Here is a 19,385-nt window from a genome sequence, read left to right on the forward strand (position 1 = left end):
AGCACTGTGAAATTAACAAGCATTGATTGATGAAATGCTGGGCTCAGTCACTCATACACTTGAAATTGATCAATTAGCAATGTGACTTATAATACAGCAGGGACATATTTTAAATTCACCCCAAAGGCCACTCATTGGACTTTGCTAAAAGCTTTGCTTTAGCTTCAAATGCTATCATTTCATTGCAAAGCAATTAAAAAAGCCCAAACACTACCAGTAAGGAGCAATTGATGCCACAAACATTCATGTAAAACACCTAGCCAGGGCAATTCTGTCTTTGCCACCCTCTGGACAAACCCATCCACATCCCTCTCACACTTCCTTTCAGGGATGGTGGTCATCCCATCTGACAACTGGTGGATGATGATGGATGCAAAATAATCCAAGCATTGGTGTAAGAGGATTTTGGTGCAAGAGGCCAGGTTGGGTCCACAACTGTGGAGTCCACACCATGACCTGCAATTCCTTTACAAATCTCCAGGGTGACTGTTCAGTGTTCAAACTTCAAGAGGTGGGCACTAGGGCAGACTGTCCCAATGCGGCAGCCTGGTCGCAAAAGCAAGAAACAGTCTCAATTCAGCGACTCATTGCAGTCTACAGTAGTCTACAGGTTGATGTATCCAGCACAGCCCAATGACTATGCCCTATCCTATAATCCCAAAGCTCTGCAATTTATTTTTTCAGGCCAGAAGAGCTTGCTCCGAAAATACAGACGACACAACAAATTTTCATACGAATTACTGATGTAGCGTTACTCAGTCGTAAGTCGTTAGCTCCCTTATCACCAATATTTTAATTTTTGAGCATTTCCATCCAATTTACTTGAAATTTGACCATTTCTTTCAAGGCTTAATTGGCGCTGAACGGAAAAATACAGGGCATGTCCGCCCTACGCTATAACTTCTAATCATGCTGTTTCCGACCGGCACTTTCATTGGCAGTCATTCAAAATGAGAAGGGCTTTCGACTTTTACCAATAACTACCAAATAACAGGAGAAAAACATCATAATTCACACAAAATCACGAAATCCCACCGGGCGCGAACCTCCCACACTCTGCGTCGGAAACGCCGTAAACGCCGCGCGTATTTACAAATTGCAACCGAGCTCCGCCGTGGGGTAAGGTGGGCAGGGGTTTTCGCACTACGGCTGCGGTTGAACTACCGTCTGTGGTAGAAACTTCAGGACGATGGCGCGTTTCATACGAAATGTGGCGCAATGTTTGTTTGCTTCTGAACTTGTACTGTCTGTTATTGCTGTGAATTCTTGAAGTGGGAGTGTTTCAATAACAATTTGTGGATTATTTGAGTTTCTTTTTATAAACATAGAATAGTATTATGAAACATTGTGTGGAAACTGCAAATACTGATATGATCAATTACTTAGTTTGGGAATTGATACACATTTTGTAGAGATTTGTCTGGCAAATGGTGTAACAAACCTCAAGCCTATCATGATCTGAAGCTGTTGTAACAAATCAAAATTGCTTTGATGTTACATAGTACCTTGTTGGAAAGACTGGAGCATGGTTCAAGATGATGTGTAAAAATTCAAGATTTGTGGGAAAGCTTGTGACTGAAGAACGAAAACAGTTCTATATGATGGCTCAATCAAACATGGAAATGGACAACAAAAGTAGAGTTTCAACATTCCAATTTCCAGCATGTGAGAATAACTTCAGAAATTCATAATTCTTGTAGTATTGCATTCTTCTTATGTACCTACAGTTATAGGTTTTGTTAGGGTATTTGAAATTCATTGTATCAGTTGAGATATAGATGGATTGCGGACAAATTTTAGAATCATTGCATGGTAGCTAGGTATAAGGTACTTATTCGGTAAAAAGGTATGTGATAAATGCCATAAGAAGGTTTTTTATGATTTAATATATGGTCGTTGTTGTACCTACAAAGATGCAAGCTTACTAGCAACTAGTTTCTGAATCAAATCGAAAGTATTTGCCATGAATGTAAATATGTACCTGCAAAGTATGTCAATAAATTTGTGTGATGTTGACCAGAGAGCTTTATCATCTGGGCATTTACGTCGCTTCTTAGTTCTTACATTAGGTGTTAAAGCATAGTAATTACGGATGAACTTTGTGCCAATATCTTCAATGCACAATGTATGTAGCATGTCTACAACCCTCACTGATCCTGCTATAGCTATAGGCATTTGGCACCAGCAAGACCAAGGGCATGAACTTCACAATTGCTCAACCTTTTGTCATGTACCACCAGTCACTTTTTTACTTGAGGTGCACATAGCAGTACACACAACAATATGCAGAGGGCCTACACAAAAACAACATGATTAGTGTGCACTATGCACAGGATTGTACCCTGATTATTTGCATATTTTGATCACTCAACAGTCAACAGTCAGGAGATAATTATTAAATATCATATTTATTATACATCACTTATCAAACAAGAGCATGATGACACACATTTTGACAAGCAATAATGGTAGTATTCCAATAAGTTGGACAGTCATCTCCCTGGGCGTCATTTTTCCAGGAAGGTACCTCTGCAGGTGTTGTGGTAGGCTAGGTTGAATTGGGTCAAGCTAGGCGAAGTAAGGTCAGGTGGTTAGGACCCGGTCAGACCGTAAGGGCTGGTCAGGTTGATTTTAATCTTTCATTCTAATTTGACATAGATATCTATTACCTATGTTTTTGCTCCAGCCTGAATTTCATTAGGTAATGAGCTAATTTTGCTTTGTTTTTATCTGTCTTGCTTTGTGTATTTGTCCCTTATATTTTGCCCCATAGGCAAGGGTGGAGCTTTTCCAGGGAAGGTGGTGGAGCATGATTGGAGGCGCTCAACCAGACGGCATATTAGGAGGGCACGGTTTCTGAACGCACACTGATGCCTGATTCAAGCCACGCTGTCTTCATGCGTGGCGGCGCGCTACTTAAAAGTCCCTAAAAGAACGGGAAGTGATGCCTATAGAACCTTCAATCATTCTGGGCTAACGCTTATGACTTGGAAAAAGTCGCGATCCCGATTCAATCGAAAACCTGTGGGCTCTTGCTTAGCAGGAGGTGTATGAAGAGCCACCCGCCATAAGCACTGCTCAACCGCAGGCGCAGGTTTAGACGGCGTTGGTCCGCATCAAAGCCAGTGTGCTGGAGGATCCATTGGCTGAAATGCTCCAGAACATTCGCCACTGTGTGGGTTCCTCATTTCCTCTCTGACTGTCCTTTGAAACCACTCCAAATATATGCAGAAACCAACGAGGTGAATAAACTGAGTTTTTTTATGAAAGGTGGCTACAAGCTCAGTTAAAAGAAAAAGTACCAGATTTTTTTGTTTTTACAGCGGGAAGAAAGGTGTCCGGATAATTTCGTTACACCCCCTGTGATGTTCAAATGGTTGCTAAATTCGAAATCAGCTCCAAAAACTAGCCTAGAAACATGTAAAACTCGAAAAAGTGAACCGAGGTCATCAAAGGTCATTGAGCTGACCTGACCTTCAGGTGACCTTGATACCCACCCTAATGCATGGGATCAGCATCATATCACATGTTTCAACGCTTGAAACCACGTGAAGACTGCAACCGCGCGGCTAATGCGAGCCGGCATACGCCGAATCGCGATTCGGGCCAAACATGGTCTCGAGAAATAGGTCACAGGTCAAAGGTCATTACTCATTTGGGTCAGGGTCATGAAATTTTCAGGGTAGGTGTAAAATTGATAAAATCGGGGGTATTGAAAGTTTCGTCGCGATCGGACGGTTTTTACGCGAGTTACTCACGAAAAACCGATAAAGCGCACCCAAAAAGGCAGAAATATGCACATGCGATATCCTATACTGCGAAAAAAGGTGCATCATTTTTGAACGTCGCCGACAAATTGTAATTACCCTAAGCTCAGGCAGATGTATGGTAGAAAATCCCCCAAGTGAAATACACTACGGCGGAAATAAAATACCCTACGGCGGAGCTCGGTTGCAATTTGTAAATACGCAAACGCCGCAGAATGCCTATTTAAAAATGTAGACGAGAAAGTGTGCAAGGAAATTTACCCTACGGTTTTGGTGCATTCCTCATCATGAATTTTGCCCCACTCCGTGCCGTAAATCCTCGAAAGTCGAAAGTTCTGAAAATTCAACTGATCTGACTGATTGACAGAGCCAAATCTTCGACAAGCAGCGGTTGTTGTTTGTGTCTGTTATTGCTTATCTCTATCGTCCGAAGGGGCCATTTCTTGTAATCGGCCTACACATAATCACGAGCCACGCGACATAACAGTCTCATAGGACTACCTCTTTACTTAGGATTCGATGAATAGAAAATCACCGTTGTCCGTGCTTCTATCCTCAGGATACTGAAATCCTTCTCCTCCACGCCGCAACCCCCTCCGGGCTGGACAGGCACCTTTATCTCATGCGGGCTGCTCCCTTGGAGCGGCACCGCTGCTCCCGAGGGAGCGCACCCCGTAGCCGGGTGCAGTGAGTACCTTGGGGCTGGTCGGCCTGTCTTTCGGGACGGGCTCAGCCCCGGTGACTCACTAGGGTGCCTGCCCAGACCAATGTCTCCCCCTAATTCCTATCATCCTTCCGGCTCTGAAATGGTCTCGTCAGTCCGAAAGGGCCTAACCCCCCCCCCCCCCAAAAAAAAGAAAATGTCGCAGAGGTGGCAGGTCGCTGTTTATTCTTACTACACTGGCTGTCATAGTTTCTCGTGATGTAACAACGCTGATCATCTAACGTCAAACGACATGACTAGCATTTCAAAGCCACAAAAATACAACACAGGCAACTTACTAGAGCACATCACATTCTATAGCCTTTGCGACACCGGTGACAAGAACTGACAACAGACAACAGCCAACAACACCAAGCCAACAACCGCGCCGGGCCGCGAGGATCGTGGCCATGACGGGCTTAGTCCCTACCTAGCTAGCACACCACAGCGCTGCCGCAGTCTCCCCGGCGACATGTAATAAACAGAGAGAAGGGTCTGCAGCTCAGGCCGGCCACCGCTGACACTACGATTTAGGCATTCTCGGCGCCGCGCGGCCCGGTCACAGCGAGCCCTAGAGACCTCCCGAGCGGTAATTGGCGGCAATTTGGCAACTATAAGCTCAGGTTTGGGTCAGGCGAAACCACTCATTTTGGCAGCACGTCGGTAAAAACTAACAAGGACAACATCTGGTCTCACTGGGGAAGCGATGGAAGAGGGGAGATGAAACATGACATTGCTAACACTGACATGGGGAATATCTTGAGAACGTTAACTCACGGGGATGTCGTCTGCAGCAGTCCGGTCCATGTCTTGCGTACTTGCGTACCGATTTTGGCGGCAAGTTGAATCAACCACTAATACCCCGTGAAATTTCTTCAGACGTGCCAGGCCGAGTCATGCACCACGGGTTTAGTAAACGGCTACACAACAGTTACACCTCGGCAAAGAATCGTCACACTAATGTCCAGAAGCTCCCGGTGTTCAGGGTGCTCTCGCGCGCTTATCCAATGCGTTTTAACGGCGCTCTTCCAGCGTTAAAGTCACGTTACAGCGGTTTCCCATGGCATTCTAAGTGTTACAATAGCGCGTGACCACACCACCTCTGTATATTCCGGCTCTCCCAGCTCTCCCGAAGGCCGCTCAGACGGTGTAGAACTGGGCGGCCGCCGACGACTGCAGCTCGATCTGCCCCATTTTGAACTGGAGCCGCTGTATCCAGCTGAGCAGCAGCTGGTGGCTACTGTGGACCGTCGGCTGCGCGGGCGCGCCGCCCTCCTGCCGGCAGCCGCCGGCCGCGCCGGCCGTCGCCGCCTGCGAGGCGCAGGTGGGCAGCTGGCAGCTGCCATGGGCGGCCGGACTCTGCTGCAGACAGCTGTGACCGGCCGGCTGCGACTGGCAGCTCTGCAGGCGCACACTCAGGTGGCCCGGCAGCTGCGGAGGCACACAGGGAACAGTCACACAAGTCAAAACCAGAAATATCAGCCTTGAACGGTCGACAGAACAGACTTGAGCTAAGACTCACATAGAGCACAATATAACCACGTTCTATGGCGCGGTTCCTAAACTGCGCCATCCCAGCGGCAGCCACATGCAACCTTCACGTATTCTTCAAGAAAACGCCACACAACGCTTGTTAGCACTCTGGAGTCTGGAACGACTATCCCTTGTCACGATTATGGATCATTCCCATTCATGACAACCACTTCGTCCTTACACTTCCGGTATTTTTACATCATCAACCTGTACAACCACCGTGCAGCCTTACCTGTTCATTGTAGGCGTAGAACACCTGTGTCCAGACTGGCAGCAGGCGGGCCAGCGTGGACGCGTTACACTCGGCCAGCGCCTCCATCAGGCTCAGGAAGTGCAGATTCACCATCTCACCCAACTGAGGAAATGAGGGGGGGGGGGGGAGGATCAGCAGCGGTGGTCGCCTCCATCAGGCTCAGGAAGTGCAGGTTCACCATCTCACCCAGCTGAGGGGGAGGGAGAGGCGGTCAGTAACAGTGGCCGTTCCACAGGAAGTCTCTCAACAGCGCTGCTGACCTGCCATTGATATTTTGCGCATTATGTGTGTACTCGAATGAATGTAATCTTCATGTTATGAACTTTGAAGAGTTTGAACTCTTTCGCACCAGACAAGGACATACAGAAAGGTACAAACAGAACATATAGAAACAAGGTACAAACAACCATAATAGTTATTTACGTCCTGCAGGACAATGATTAGGAAAACTGAATTCAAACAACCTGGCACTCCTCAAATATTTGACCATATCGCCAGCATCCCCTCTGGACTGAAACAAAGCGTGCGCTAAAGTGTATGCACGTTTTCCCTCTGCCATCCTATTATTCCAGTACGTACCACGCGTGAGTGCGACACCAGCTGCAGAATGCCGGGCGTCACTTTGGACCAGAAGTCGGCCAGGATGGCCAGCGCGGCGGCGTGCTGCTCGTGCGCCGGCGGCGTCTGTCCGGCGGCCACCACCTCCAGATACATGGTCCACAGCTGGCACAGGATGAACGCGTGGAACAGAGAGCTCATGTGCAGCACGGACGCCTTGCTCTGCTCGGCGAACCCGGCCAGGATCACCTGGATGTGGTCGGCGATGTGGCAGCTGGCGTCCAGAGGCACCGGCTGACACGTCTGGGGACATAAGGTGACACATGACTGACACAGGTGACACAGCTGACACAGGCAGCTGGCGTCCAGAGGTACCGGCTGACATGTCTGGGGACATAAGGTGACGTGTGTCTGACACAGGTGACACACAGCTGATACATGGGGGCTGGCGTCCAGAGGTACCGGCGGACATCTCTGGGGACATTGGGCGACACAGGTGACGCAGATGACGTTGGAACAGGTGACACAGACACACAGCTGACACAGGCAGCTGGCGTCCAGGGGCACCGGCTGACACGTCTGAAAATGGGTGACGTGATTCGGATAACATAAACGTGATGGGTAAAACACTACACATGTGCCAAATGATTGACAGATAATGCGATGACACAGGAATTCGATTAGACACTAGAAAAGTGAACTAGTGTTATTGTTACTAGTGTTACTATTGTTATTGTTACTAGTGATAGTGTTATTGTTATGAACTAGTGTTACTAGGTGAACTCCCGAAGCGGTTGTTGCTTACACTGTGGTCTGCGGTCCTAAGAGGGCGGGACAGCAGAGAATCGGTGGGATAGGGCGGGATAGCATGCACTTACCACGGTTGCCTGCGGTCCCAGCACGGTGGCGTGGGTCATGGCGCCCAGCAGCAGCCAGGAGAGCAGTCGGATGTGAGACACGCAGTCGATAAACTCCTTCGGACTGAAACAACAGTAGACACACGGCATTCAACGGCTTGAATCCAAATTAGTGGGACATGATTCGATAGCCGATGAGCTTTGAGTAATAAAAAGGTAAAAAACGTTCTTGAAAAGGGGGAAAAACGCCGTAAGAGCTAACTTTAGAGCCTCAGCATTGACAGTTCAAAGAACAACGAATCTAAAATATTACGGCACTAATTTCAGTTGTAAAAAAAAAACAATGAGTCATAGGTATGTACTCTATCGTGTTGTTCAGGCAGGTCGAGCAAGGAGCCACACACGTCATGCAACTGAACAAATCATGCCCTCTCACCCCTACTGGACGGGCCAGGACTACACACATACTCACCCCTGATGGACGGGCGACGGCGGATTGTAGAGCCAGGGCAGGTAGCGGCTGATGGCCCGCCACTGACTACAGACCAACAACCCGCCTTCCCATCCCTGTTACACAGATCCCATATACTCGCTCCCGCTGGATGGACCTCCAAATACATATAGCTCATCCCTGCTGGACGGGCGACGGCGGGTTGTAGAGCCAGGGTAGAAGATAGCGGCTGATGGCCCGCCACTGACTACAGACCAACAACCGCCTTCCCACCCCTGTTACACAGATCCTGTATACTCGCCCCCGCTGGATGGACCTCCAAATATAACTCACCCCTGCTGGACGGGCGATGGCGGGTTGTAGAGCCAGGGCAGGTAGCGGCTGATGGCCCGGTTCTCTCGGCTATTGCCGCGGCTGATCTCCAGTGCCACGAACTGGGCCACGCCCGCCTTCAGCACGCCGCCCATCGTGTCCTCGTTCAGACCCCGCAGCGGGCCCGTGCAGTTACTCTGGCCACGCAGACGCAGAGTTGTGAGGGGGACACGCCGTTCGGACTATGGAATGTTGTTTGCGAAAGAAGCCTCGAAGGACATAAATACAAACAGCACGACATGAAAAATGACAATAATAATAATTCCCGTTTCTAATTGTAGCCTCATATCAATGATAAAATCGTGAATATCCAATAATTTTTTAATTGACGGTAGCACGAATGGAGTATAAATTCCACCAAAAACAATATAACGTCCAACCAAGAACTTGTTAGCTTCACACCGTTTCCATTTCTGTCACATAGCCATCCACCACCGCCGATCCTATCCTACCTTGATTTTGGTGAGTGTGTGCACGTCTGCCAGGAAGTCCAGCGCGTCGTTGAGGTGTTGTCGCATACACTCGGCGGCGCCGGTGGCCCCGGCGGTATCGGTCCCCAGGTCAGGCACCATGTCCATCACGGTACTGGGTGCCATCGTGCCGCCCGCGTCCTGGGACAAGGGACGGAGACGGGGTTAGATGATCAGAGGGTGGAGTTGAGCGGCGGAACAGGGGTAAGCTGGTGTGCGGATTCAGTGCGGGCCCAACAGTCTAACTGTAGCTGTTAGCAAAAACAATCCAAACAGCAGTATAAAAGCGACACTGATGGCGATTCCTGAATTGCTGACGGTAAATTGCATGCTTTGGGTACTGCAGCGTCATGAAAGGTCGGGATAGCGATCCTCTCGATCCTAGCATCGTAGATCTTCCCTCCTAACAGGAGGTTCGGCCTACCTGCACGACAAAGTGCACCAGCAGGAGCAGGTTGGTGTCGGGTGGGTTGGACTTGAACTTGAGCGCCTGAACGAGCTCGAACACAACCACGCGGGAGAGCTGCTGCTTCTCCCGCTCCTGAGGGAAAGTACACAGCTCGGGTTTATGATCACATCACCATTGATCATTTGCCGCGGCTGACGCTCCTGCTGATGCTAAGAAGAAAAAAAACGTGATGCTGAACATCAATCTACAAACATCCATAGCTCGGCATGTTTGCACTGACCTGTCCGCACTGACTGGGAACTGAAAATCGGGAAATGATATACTTGACATATCGGCCTGTTAAAACCGCGGACACGACACAACACATTTAAGTAGGATCCCTTTTAATACGTTAAGCAGTCCCAGTCTCCCGCAGGCTGAACCAGCGACTGACCCTGCTGAAGACCCTGTTGCAGAGGTGGCACAGCTCCACAAGTCGGCGGTAGTCGATCGGACGGGTCTGCACCAGCAGACTGACCACCTTCGAGAACGGCTCCAGAATCGTCTGCGGCAGCGGTCACTATGGTCAATGATTGTATTTACTTGCATATTACATTTATCAGAGAAACAATCAGTCGCTCTTTGTGAAGTTCACCGACGAGGAACTAAAGGTATTGCATTGTAAATCGACTTAAGTAGCTCGTCTCTATACGAAATCGCATATTTGTGTCCATATGAAAATTTTCACCTGCCGCTACCAAGCCGTGAAACAGAGCCCAATGCGCCACAACGACTATTCCTGCTTCCATTTCCCACCTTATACATGTTGACGTTGGGTATTTTCAGGACAGAGCACATGATGGCCAGGAGAGAGTCCAGCTCGGGCAGCGCAGCCAGGCAGGGCAGCAGCCGGTGCAGCAGGGCGTCCAGCTGCGACACCAGCGGGCCGTACAGGTTGCCGCCGGCCTCCAGCGGCACGCACTCCAGGTACACGGACATGTTGTAGAGTATGGTCGGCATCTCGTCCAGACACGGCGCCGTTCGCTGCCGGTTCAGGTACTGGGGGCACGGAGAGACGGCGGTGGTGTCACAGGACGGATCACATTTGGTAACTTTATTGATACATTTTCAAATGCAGAGGATTGTGGCGCAGTGAAGTGCGGGAAATCGTGTCGTCTACCACCAAGGATAAATTATACGCCTGCTTTTAAATAGAACAATAAGAAAGGCAATACTAGGAATACGACACGCGAACGTGTCAGCTTAGCATGGAATTATCCAGCGCACATCCTAGCGGGCGGGAGCGGAACTGGAATTTAGACTGTACCGCAACACACAGATGCACTGCGGCACAGTATAACCGCCACTCCATACCAAAAGCGACAGCGTGTAACACGGATATTCGCACAGTTGAGCGACAGTTATGAACTTTGCCCGAGGCACCCAGGGTGGCTGGAGTGAGCTGGCGTTCGCCGGACTCACCTCGAGCAGATGGTGTAGCGGGGCAGCCGTGTTCAGCTCCGCAAAGTCGGCCAGAGCCTGAGCCAGCGTCCGGAAAAACGCGTGTGTGCTGTCCACTGAAAACGAATACAAATAGTCAACAGCATGTAAACAAAGGCATAACTGGAGCTATAACAATGAACCATTGTAAGTAGAAGATTAAGCAAGTCACTGCCCTATGTAGGCGATCCTACAAATGGCGAGATCAACGTAAACGCAGTTTTAGTTGTTTGACTGTTGTTTTGTCAATGATCGACAGCAAAAACAGGAACTAGCTATTTGACAATGTAGCCCCGGGTCTCAGTACTCCTCAGTCTTCACGGAGAATTCATAAATCACCCGTCCCATCCCCTACACTCCATGACCGCTTACCGTCCATATCAGTCTGGAACAGTTTGAAGAACATGTTGTGTGCAGCCAGCCTGTGCAGCACACAGCGCAGGAACTGGCGGCACACGCTGTTCACTGAGCCGGGCAGACTGTAACTGGACTCTGACTGCCACGGGTAGCGCTGACGGGCCGCCAGACTGAAACCGGCAGACATACGGACCGTGAGCATCATACAATAAATCGACCAGCTGCTGAGCCGGCTCCACCACTGATTCCGGGCAGATACCACGCTAGGTCTACAAAACCTCACCTACGGACTATGTCCTATCCTTTTTCTCTCACACCGTCCATCCCTTCTTTTCCTTTGCCAGCTTAGGCCGGGTCCCGTAGGATCCGGCCCGTCTCTACCAGGGAAGTCCCGTATGAAGCCAGTCTCGGTGGAGAGTATCTCCCCCAGCGTCGGCAAGGGGCCCCACTGGCGGGTTCGTGGCCCCTGGTGGGCGGGGCAGTCTTCCAGTAGGCATTTGACCGAGTCCGGTTTGGCCAGTTAACGCACTGTCGGACGTCCGGGTCAGTGCGAGTCTGAGTCGGTTGTCTCCGGTGAGTGGGAACAGCCCTGAGCCCACCCGGAGCTGGGCCACCGTGACTGACGCCCGGCAGTCCAGGCTGTCGAGCACTGGTTTGCGGCCCGTTCCTCCCTCCTTCCATCCCTCTCTCACCCGGACACAGCTCTCAGCATATCGGGCAGCAGACAGGCGGCCAGGGACGGCTCCCGGTGGACGAAGGTGGCCAGTACGACCACACACAGTCCCAGCTCCTCCTCCGTGTAGTCCTCACGGACCTGGCCGCAGTCCGGGCACCTGGGAGGATAGAGGGGTCAGCGTTAGAGAGACGAGATCAGTGTGCACCAGAGCTTAGAGTGGAAGAGACGGACAGAACTGAGACACATCAAGACACCTAAAAAATGTCTGAAAGGGGCGCAATACGATCGTCATCAGTTTGCAATATTTTCAAGTTTCAACTGACAAGCATGCAAGGAGAAATTAGCGAACCGAAATATGACACCAGGGCCTCGTTTCATAAAGCTCTGCCGTAACTTACACCTTTCCGTAATTCACACCCTTTCAAACTACGGAGCGCAAATAAATCCGTTTCACAAAGCCACAACTGGAATTGTTTACACCTCCGTAACTAAGCACATTTGCGTAGTTACCGTAATTTATCAAGCGTCCTACAAATTACAATTTCATGTCAACACTTATTTTTTTACGAGAATTTATAAAACAATTATGTTGAATTTAAATCTTAAAAATTAGTTATGAAAGAACAAAATTGATATTAATGACCATCCTTTATTAAAACAATATATTAAAAACAGCAGAAAGCCAGCTAAGCAGAAGTGCCTAACTACGAAAGTGGCGCGGCGCGGCGAATAAACAAAATTCCGATAGTGGCCACGGTCGTCAAGTTAGATGTAAGTGAATCCTAATCTATAATCTAAGATTCGGAATCAGGTGAGCCCCTACGATTTGGACCAAACTTGGTCAGTGGATAGTACGTAACGTCCTGATTACGATGCACCCAAAATCTAAGCTCGGCCCGCCATATTTACGAAGTTACGGATGTTTGAATTTCAAGGTCATTCGGGAGAGCCCCTACGATTTCCGTCAAAATTTGTGTACGGACACTCTAGATGCTCCTCATTACGAATATCACAAAATTTAAGCTCGGCCCGCCATATTTACGAAGTTACGGAGGTTTGAATTTCAAGGTCATTTGGGTGAGCCCCTACGATTTCCGTCAAAATTGGTGTACGGACACTCCAGACGCTCCTCATTACGAATATCGCAAAATTTAAGCTCGGCCCGCCATATTTACGAAGTTACGGAGTCACAAAGTTACGGAATTTCAAGGTCGTTCGGAGAGCCCCTCCGATTTTCGTCAAAATTTGTATGCGGACACATTACATGCTCCTCATTACGAATATCATAAAAGCTAAGCTCGGCCCGCACTATTTCAAAAGTTACTGACGTTTGAAACTCACTGAAATTCAAACATCTCTAACTTTTGAAATAGTGCGGGCCGAGCTTAGCTTTTATGATATTCGTAATGAGGAGCATGTATTTATTTATTTATTTATTTATTTCACGTCGCGACAAACCCATCCATTCGAGAACGGCTATTCCGGGCGTCATGTCATTTGGAAGATGTGATGGATAAAACATTCGCTCTTAGCACACGCATACAAAACACACTCACGGGTCCTCATCGCCATACTGCTCTCGGAGTAGCAGTGCTCGGTACTGGGCTTTGAACTGCCGCGGCCCCAGGCCTCGCACGGCTGGTGGCAGTGAGTTGTATGTTGTCACGGCTGAATAAAGAAACCGTCGGCGGCCTGACTCTGTGCGGATCGCTGGGGTCTCGAAAAAGTCAGCTTGGCGGGTCTCCCTACCATGAACATGTAATGTGTCCGCATACAAATTTTGACGAAAATCGGAGGGGCTCTCCGAACGACCTTGAAATTCCGTAACTTTGTGACTCCGTAACTTCGTAAATATGGCGGGCCGAGCTTAAATTTTGCGATATTCGTAATGAGGAGCGTCTGGAGTGTCCGTACACCAATTTTGACGGAAATCGTAGGGGCTCACCCAAATGACCTTGAAATTCAAACCTCCGTAACTTCGTAAATATGGCGGGCCGAGCTTAAATTTTGTGATATTCGTAATGAGGAGCATCTAGAGTGTCCGTACACAAATTTTGACGGAAATCGTAGGGGCTCTCCCGATTGACCTTGAAATTCAAACATCCGTAACTTCGTAAATATGGCGGGCCGAGCTTAGATTTTGGGTGCATCGTAATCAGGACGTTACGTACTATCCACTGACCAAGTTTGGTCCAAATCGTAGGGGCTCACCTGATTCCGAATCTTAGATTATAGATTAGGATTCACTTACATCTAACTTGACGACCGTATAGTGGCCACAAAAAGCGACTGGTACAGAAGATTTGCAGTTTCTTTTTCTCATTTTGGCTGTTCTTTCTTCCTCACCGGGCTCAACATTATAAAATATATTAAAAATTAGCTTCGAAACTTCACATTAATTCAAATTCACGCAACATTTTTGTGCGTAGTTTACACCACTGATATCAAGAGCTTGATAAAATATTTGGCGCTAATTACGTCGTTTTATGAAACCCAAATGGCATCAATTGGTCCGGAATCGAGCATTTGCCGTAAATGAAGCTCCGTACTTTCGATGGCGTGAATTACTCCGGTCTCCGGCTTTATGAAACCGAATTGGCATCAAATACGCCAAATCTGGCATAATTGACGGAACGCCGTAAGTAATTCCTTTTATGAAACGAGGCCCAGAACAGACATGAAAAGGTATAGATTATTTCCCGCCTATCGAGTACTTGCACCAACCACCTGACAACCACGGCGCGTACCTCTCGAGGACGCAGTCGTGACCCACGCGCAGACTGCACTGTTTCATGCTGGTTATCGGCTTCTCCTCAGCTGCCACACCCGTCTTGTCTCGGCGCGCCCATCTGTCACACAAAAAAGGCGGGCACAGTAATTCTACGATGAGTCGAAACTAGGACGAACGGGTAACATGGTAATGTGCTACTACGAAATCCTTCAGATATACACTACGGTTCTTAAACCGCAGCGAAGAAGAGCATTTGCATAAGTCAATTTCATGCATGTATCTATACAATTGTCAGCATACGATAGAAAAATAAATACCACGCTCGCGTACTCAGGCTCCATGAACACCAAGTTAGGAAGTTTAAGTCTGCCTAGCTTCAGGCAGACTGCTGACAGCAATCAGGAACAGGGGCTCCGTGTGAGCGCGTATGGGCGGTGATCGATCACTGACCGTGCCGTGCGGCTGTCGGCTGCCGCCTGCTCCACGGGGCTCAGACCCAACTTCTTGGCCTTGGGCTGTTTGATGTAAGCCCGGTGGACGGCCGGCTCGTCGCCCGGCGTGGCCGCTGTCAAATATAACCTTAGTCAACAGACGGTTTTAACACGTCATGTCTCGAAGGATCGCTGCTAAAAAGGGTTGGTAGCGCACAGTAACATTAGGTCACTCCAGTCCAATATTCATCAATCGGCATTGTCACCAGCAACATCAAACCGACGCGACATCCTAATGCTGCATATTACATAACGCCTACCGACAGAAAACCAAACATAATGCCAGATAGAAAAAAAGGATCATTTCCGGAGCGTAACACAATAATGAGACCACTCACCGTCATCCTCGGTGCTGGCGCTGCTCTGATTGGCCAGTGTCTCGCCGGTGACGTCACGCCCCTGGCGTCCCTCGGCTCCCAGCTGCAGCATCAGACGTCCCGCCGAGCCGGGCGCTGGGGGTCCCAACCAAACCAGGTCAACGTTATCGCTGGAGGTCACTACCTTAGTCAAGGTCAGAAGGGAGTCAACATCGAGGTAAAAAGCAGCATGGGTCTCTTCACAGACCTCGACATTGTCATAATCACACAGGACACTACCCAGGTCAAGATCACGGAACACCCTAAGTACCGAGACTCTGATCCTAGTAGTATGAAGTGAGTCCCCATGTCTCCTTCCCACATAACGTGGCTCTCCTGTTCGTCTCCCCCACCTACCGTGGCTCTCCTGTTTGGAGAAGACCAGTGAGAGCCGCTCTAGTAGCGAACGCTCGTTGCCGGACGCTGTCCCGTTGACTGCCGGCTGGTCGGTGGCGCGAGGCACGGCCAGACTCTGAGCACGCGGCGGCTGCCACGACTCGGCCGGCGACGGCTGCACGTCCAGCGAGGCGCCTGCAGGAGGGGGTGATATGGGGTGTAAGATAGCGTCTCTAAGGGAGGAGCTGGCACACGGAGAGGGACAATGTTATGAGCTTAGTCTTATATTTAATAATCACAACTAGAGGTACAGGTTTACGCGATGACTGTATGTTTTGATTTATGTTATGTTACGGGTGCATTGGTTTGGGGGATTGATTTGTATTTTTAGATGTATTATTTGGATAGATTTGGGTAGCCGTTTTTAATTAAACTGTAAGGGTTGGTGATAGGTGCGGGGTGTTCAAGTGTTTTGTTGGTTAGGCCCTTTTTTAACTTAACCTTACCCTACCCTACCCTACCCTACCCTACCCTACCCTACCCTACCCCTACACTACCCTACCTTAACCTACCCTACACTACCCTTCCCTACCCCTACACTACCCTACCCCTACACTACCCTACCCTAACCTACCCTACCCTACCCTACCCCTACACTACCCTACCCTACCCTAACCTACACTACCCTACCCTACCCTACCCTACAATCCCCTACCCTACCCTACCCTACCCTACCCTACAATCCCTACCCTACCCTACCCTACCCTACCCTACCCCTACACTACCCTACACTACCCCAACCCATACACTACCCTACCCTACCCTACCCCTACCCTACCCTACGCTACCCTACAATCCCCTACCCTATACCCTATCCTACCCTACAATCCCCTACCCTACCCTACCCTACCCTACCCTACCCTACCTTAACCTTACACTACCCTACCCTACCCTACCTTAACCTTACACTACCCTACCCTACCCTACCTTAACCTTACACTACCCTACCCTACCCTACCCTACCCTACTCTGCCCTACCCTACCCTACCCTACCCTACAATCCCCTACCCTACCCTACCCTACCCTACAATCCCCTACCCTACCCTACCCTACAATCCCCTACCCTACCCTACCCTACCCTACCCTACCCTACACTACCCTACCCCTACCCTACCCTACCCTACCCTACCATACCATACCCTACACTACCAAGTTTCAGCTAAATCGGCCCAGAAACGGCTGAGATATTGCAAGAACAAATTAATTGTATTTACTGGCGAATCCCCTTGGCGAGCGGTGCCTTGTGTCGGCCTTCGTTGTCAAAGGTCAACGACCTCCCGGCTCTGATTTCGCTCAGTTCTGCAAGCGAACAACTGAGCCTAAAGCACGTGCCCTCTGCTCGGCGCCGGTCGCGGCCCCACCACGTGCACACCGCTGAACCCACACCGTCGAAAATTTAATACGACAAATGAGTGCACGCGCTCGACTTGGCATGAAAATTTCACCCCCGTAGCCCTTACCGTTTCCGAGCAATTGCCTGTTTTTGCCGATTCTAATGCTAACCCTATGGCGCACATGAGCACGCGCCACGGGCGCACCCTCGGCCGCATCGTGCCCAAAATTTGATACGACCTGTTTTTTTACGTGACCCACGACTGGTAAAAATTTCACCATCCTGCGTCAATCGACGGCGCCGTAATAAGCCTTTTAGGGAGTAACCCCGACGGCGGCGTGGGCGGCGGACTTTTTAGGATTTATAATATAGACTAGAGGTACAGGTTTACGCGATAACTGTATGTTTTGAGTTATGTTATGTTACGGGTGCATTAGTTTGGGTGATTGACTTGTATTTTTAGATGTATTATTTGGATAGATTTGGGTAGCTGTTTTTAATTAAACTGTAAGGGTTGGTGATAGGTGCGGTGCGGGGTGTTCAAGTGTTTTGTATGTTAGGCCCTTTTTGAACTTAACCCTACCCCTACCCTACCCTACCCTACCCTACCCTACACTACCCTACCCTACCCTACCTATACCCTACCCTACTCTACTCTACCCTACCCTACCATACCCTACCCTACCCTACCCCTACACTACCCTACCCTACCCTAACCTACCCTACACTACCCTACCCTACTCTACCCCTACACTACCCTACCATACCCTACCCTACCCTACCCCTACAATACACTACCCTACCCTACCCTACCCTACCCTACACTACCCTACCCTACCCTACCCTACCCTACAATCCCCTACCCTACCCTACCTTACCCTACCCTACAATCCCCTACCCTACCCTACCCTACCCTACCCTACCCCTACACTACCCTAACCTACCCCTACACTACCCTACCCCTACACTACCCCTACACTACCCTACCCTACCCCTACCCTACCCTACTCTACCCTACCCTACGCTACCCTACAATCCCCTACCCTACCCTATCCTACCCTACTCTACCCTACAATCCCCTACCCTACCCTACCCTACCCTACCCTACCCTACCCTACCCTACAATCCCCTACCCTACCCTACCCTACCCTACCCTACCCCTACCCTACCCTACCCTACCCTACCCTACCCTACAACTACCCTACCTACCCTACCCTACCCTAAACTACACTACCACCGACAGTCCAAGTTTCAGCTAAATCATCCCAGAAACGGCTGAGATATTGCAAAAGCAAATTAATTGTATTTACTGGCGAATCCCCTTGGCGAGCGGTGCCCTGTGTCGGCCTTCGTTGTCAAAGGTCAACGACCTGCCGGCTCTGATGCTTTCACTCAGTTTTTTAAGCGAACAACTGAGCCTAAAGCACGTGCCCTCTGCTCGGCGCCGGTCGCGATTCTAATGCTAACCCTATGGCGCACATGAGCACGCGCCACGGGTGCACCCCTGGCCGCATCGTGCCCAAAATTTAATACGACCTGTTGAATTACGTGACCCACGAGTCGTGCAAATTTCACCCTCCTGCGTCAATCGACGGCGCCGCAATAAGCGTTTTTGGGAGTAACACCGACTGCGTAACCCCGACGGCGGCGTGGGCGGCGGCGGCGGACTTTTTAAGATTTATAATAGTAGACTAGAGGTACAGGTTTACGCGATAACTGTATGTTTTGATATGTATGATTAACGGATGCATTAGTTTGGGTGTAGAAACTTGCATTTTTATTGGTATGATTTTTGTAGAAGTGGGTAACTGCTTTTAATTGAACTGTAAAGTATGATGGTGATGCATGCGAGTTCTTCGAGCCCTTTGTACATAAGTTAAGATGTTACTGAACGCAACCCTACCCTACCCTACCCTACCCCTACACTACCCTACCCTACCCTACCCTACCCTACCATACCCTACCCTACCCTACCCCTACACTACACTACCCTACCCTACCTTACCACTACCCTACCCTACTCTACCTACCCTACCCTACCCTACCTACCCTACCCTACCCTACCCTACCCTACCCTACCCTACCCCACCCTACCTTACCCTACCCTTACCCTACCCTACCCTACTCCTACCCTACCCTACCCTACCCTACCTTTACACTACCCTACCCTACCCTACCCTACCCTACCCTTAC

The 19,385-nt window shown here is 49.6% G+C and overlaps 1 protein-coding gene across 1 annotated transcript; it reads right to left on the reverse strand.

The window, feature by feature from the left end:
• Positions 1-4,632: 4,632 nt before the first annotated feature.
• LOC122369617 (protein unc-79 homolog) lies at positions 4,633-15,994 on the reverse strand (the record flags this gene model as incomplete). Its single annotated transcript, XM_043344489.1, has 16 exons — positions 4,633-5,901; positions 6,236-6,358; positions 6,836-7,117; positions 7,693-7,795; positions 8,456-8,631; positions 8,947-9,105; positions 9,389-9,505; positions 9,807-9,917; positions 10,169-10,411; positions 10,835-10,929; positions 11,225-11,379; positions 11,902-12,042; positions 14,633-14,734; positions 15,067-15,181; positions 15,446-15,559; positions 15,821-15,994. Coding segments are annotated over 16 exons (2,501 nt in total), but the record flags the coding sequence as incomplete, so codon positions are not given.
• Positions 15,995-19,385: the final 3,391 nt, after the last annotated feature.

Source organism: Amphibalanus amphitrite, unplaced genomic scaffold (assembly GCF_019059575.1).
Source record: "Amphibalanus amphitrite isolate SeventyFive unplaced genomic scaffold, NRLGWU_Aamphi_draft 001056F_arrow, whole genome shotgun sequence".
In the NCBI taxonomy this organism is placed as follows: Eukaryota; Metazoa; Arthropoda; class Thecostraca; order Balanomorpha; family Balanidae; genus Amphibalanus; species Amphibalanus amphitrite.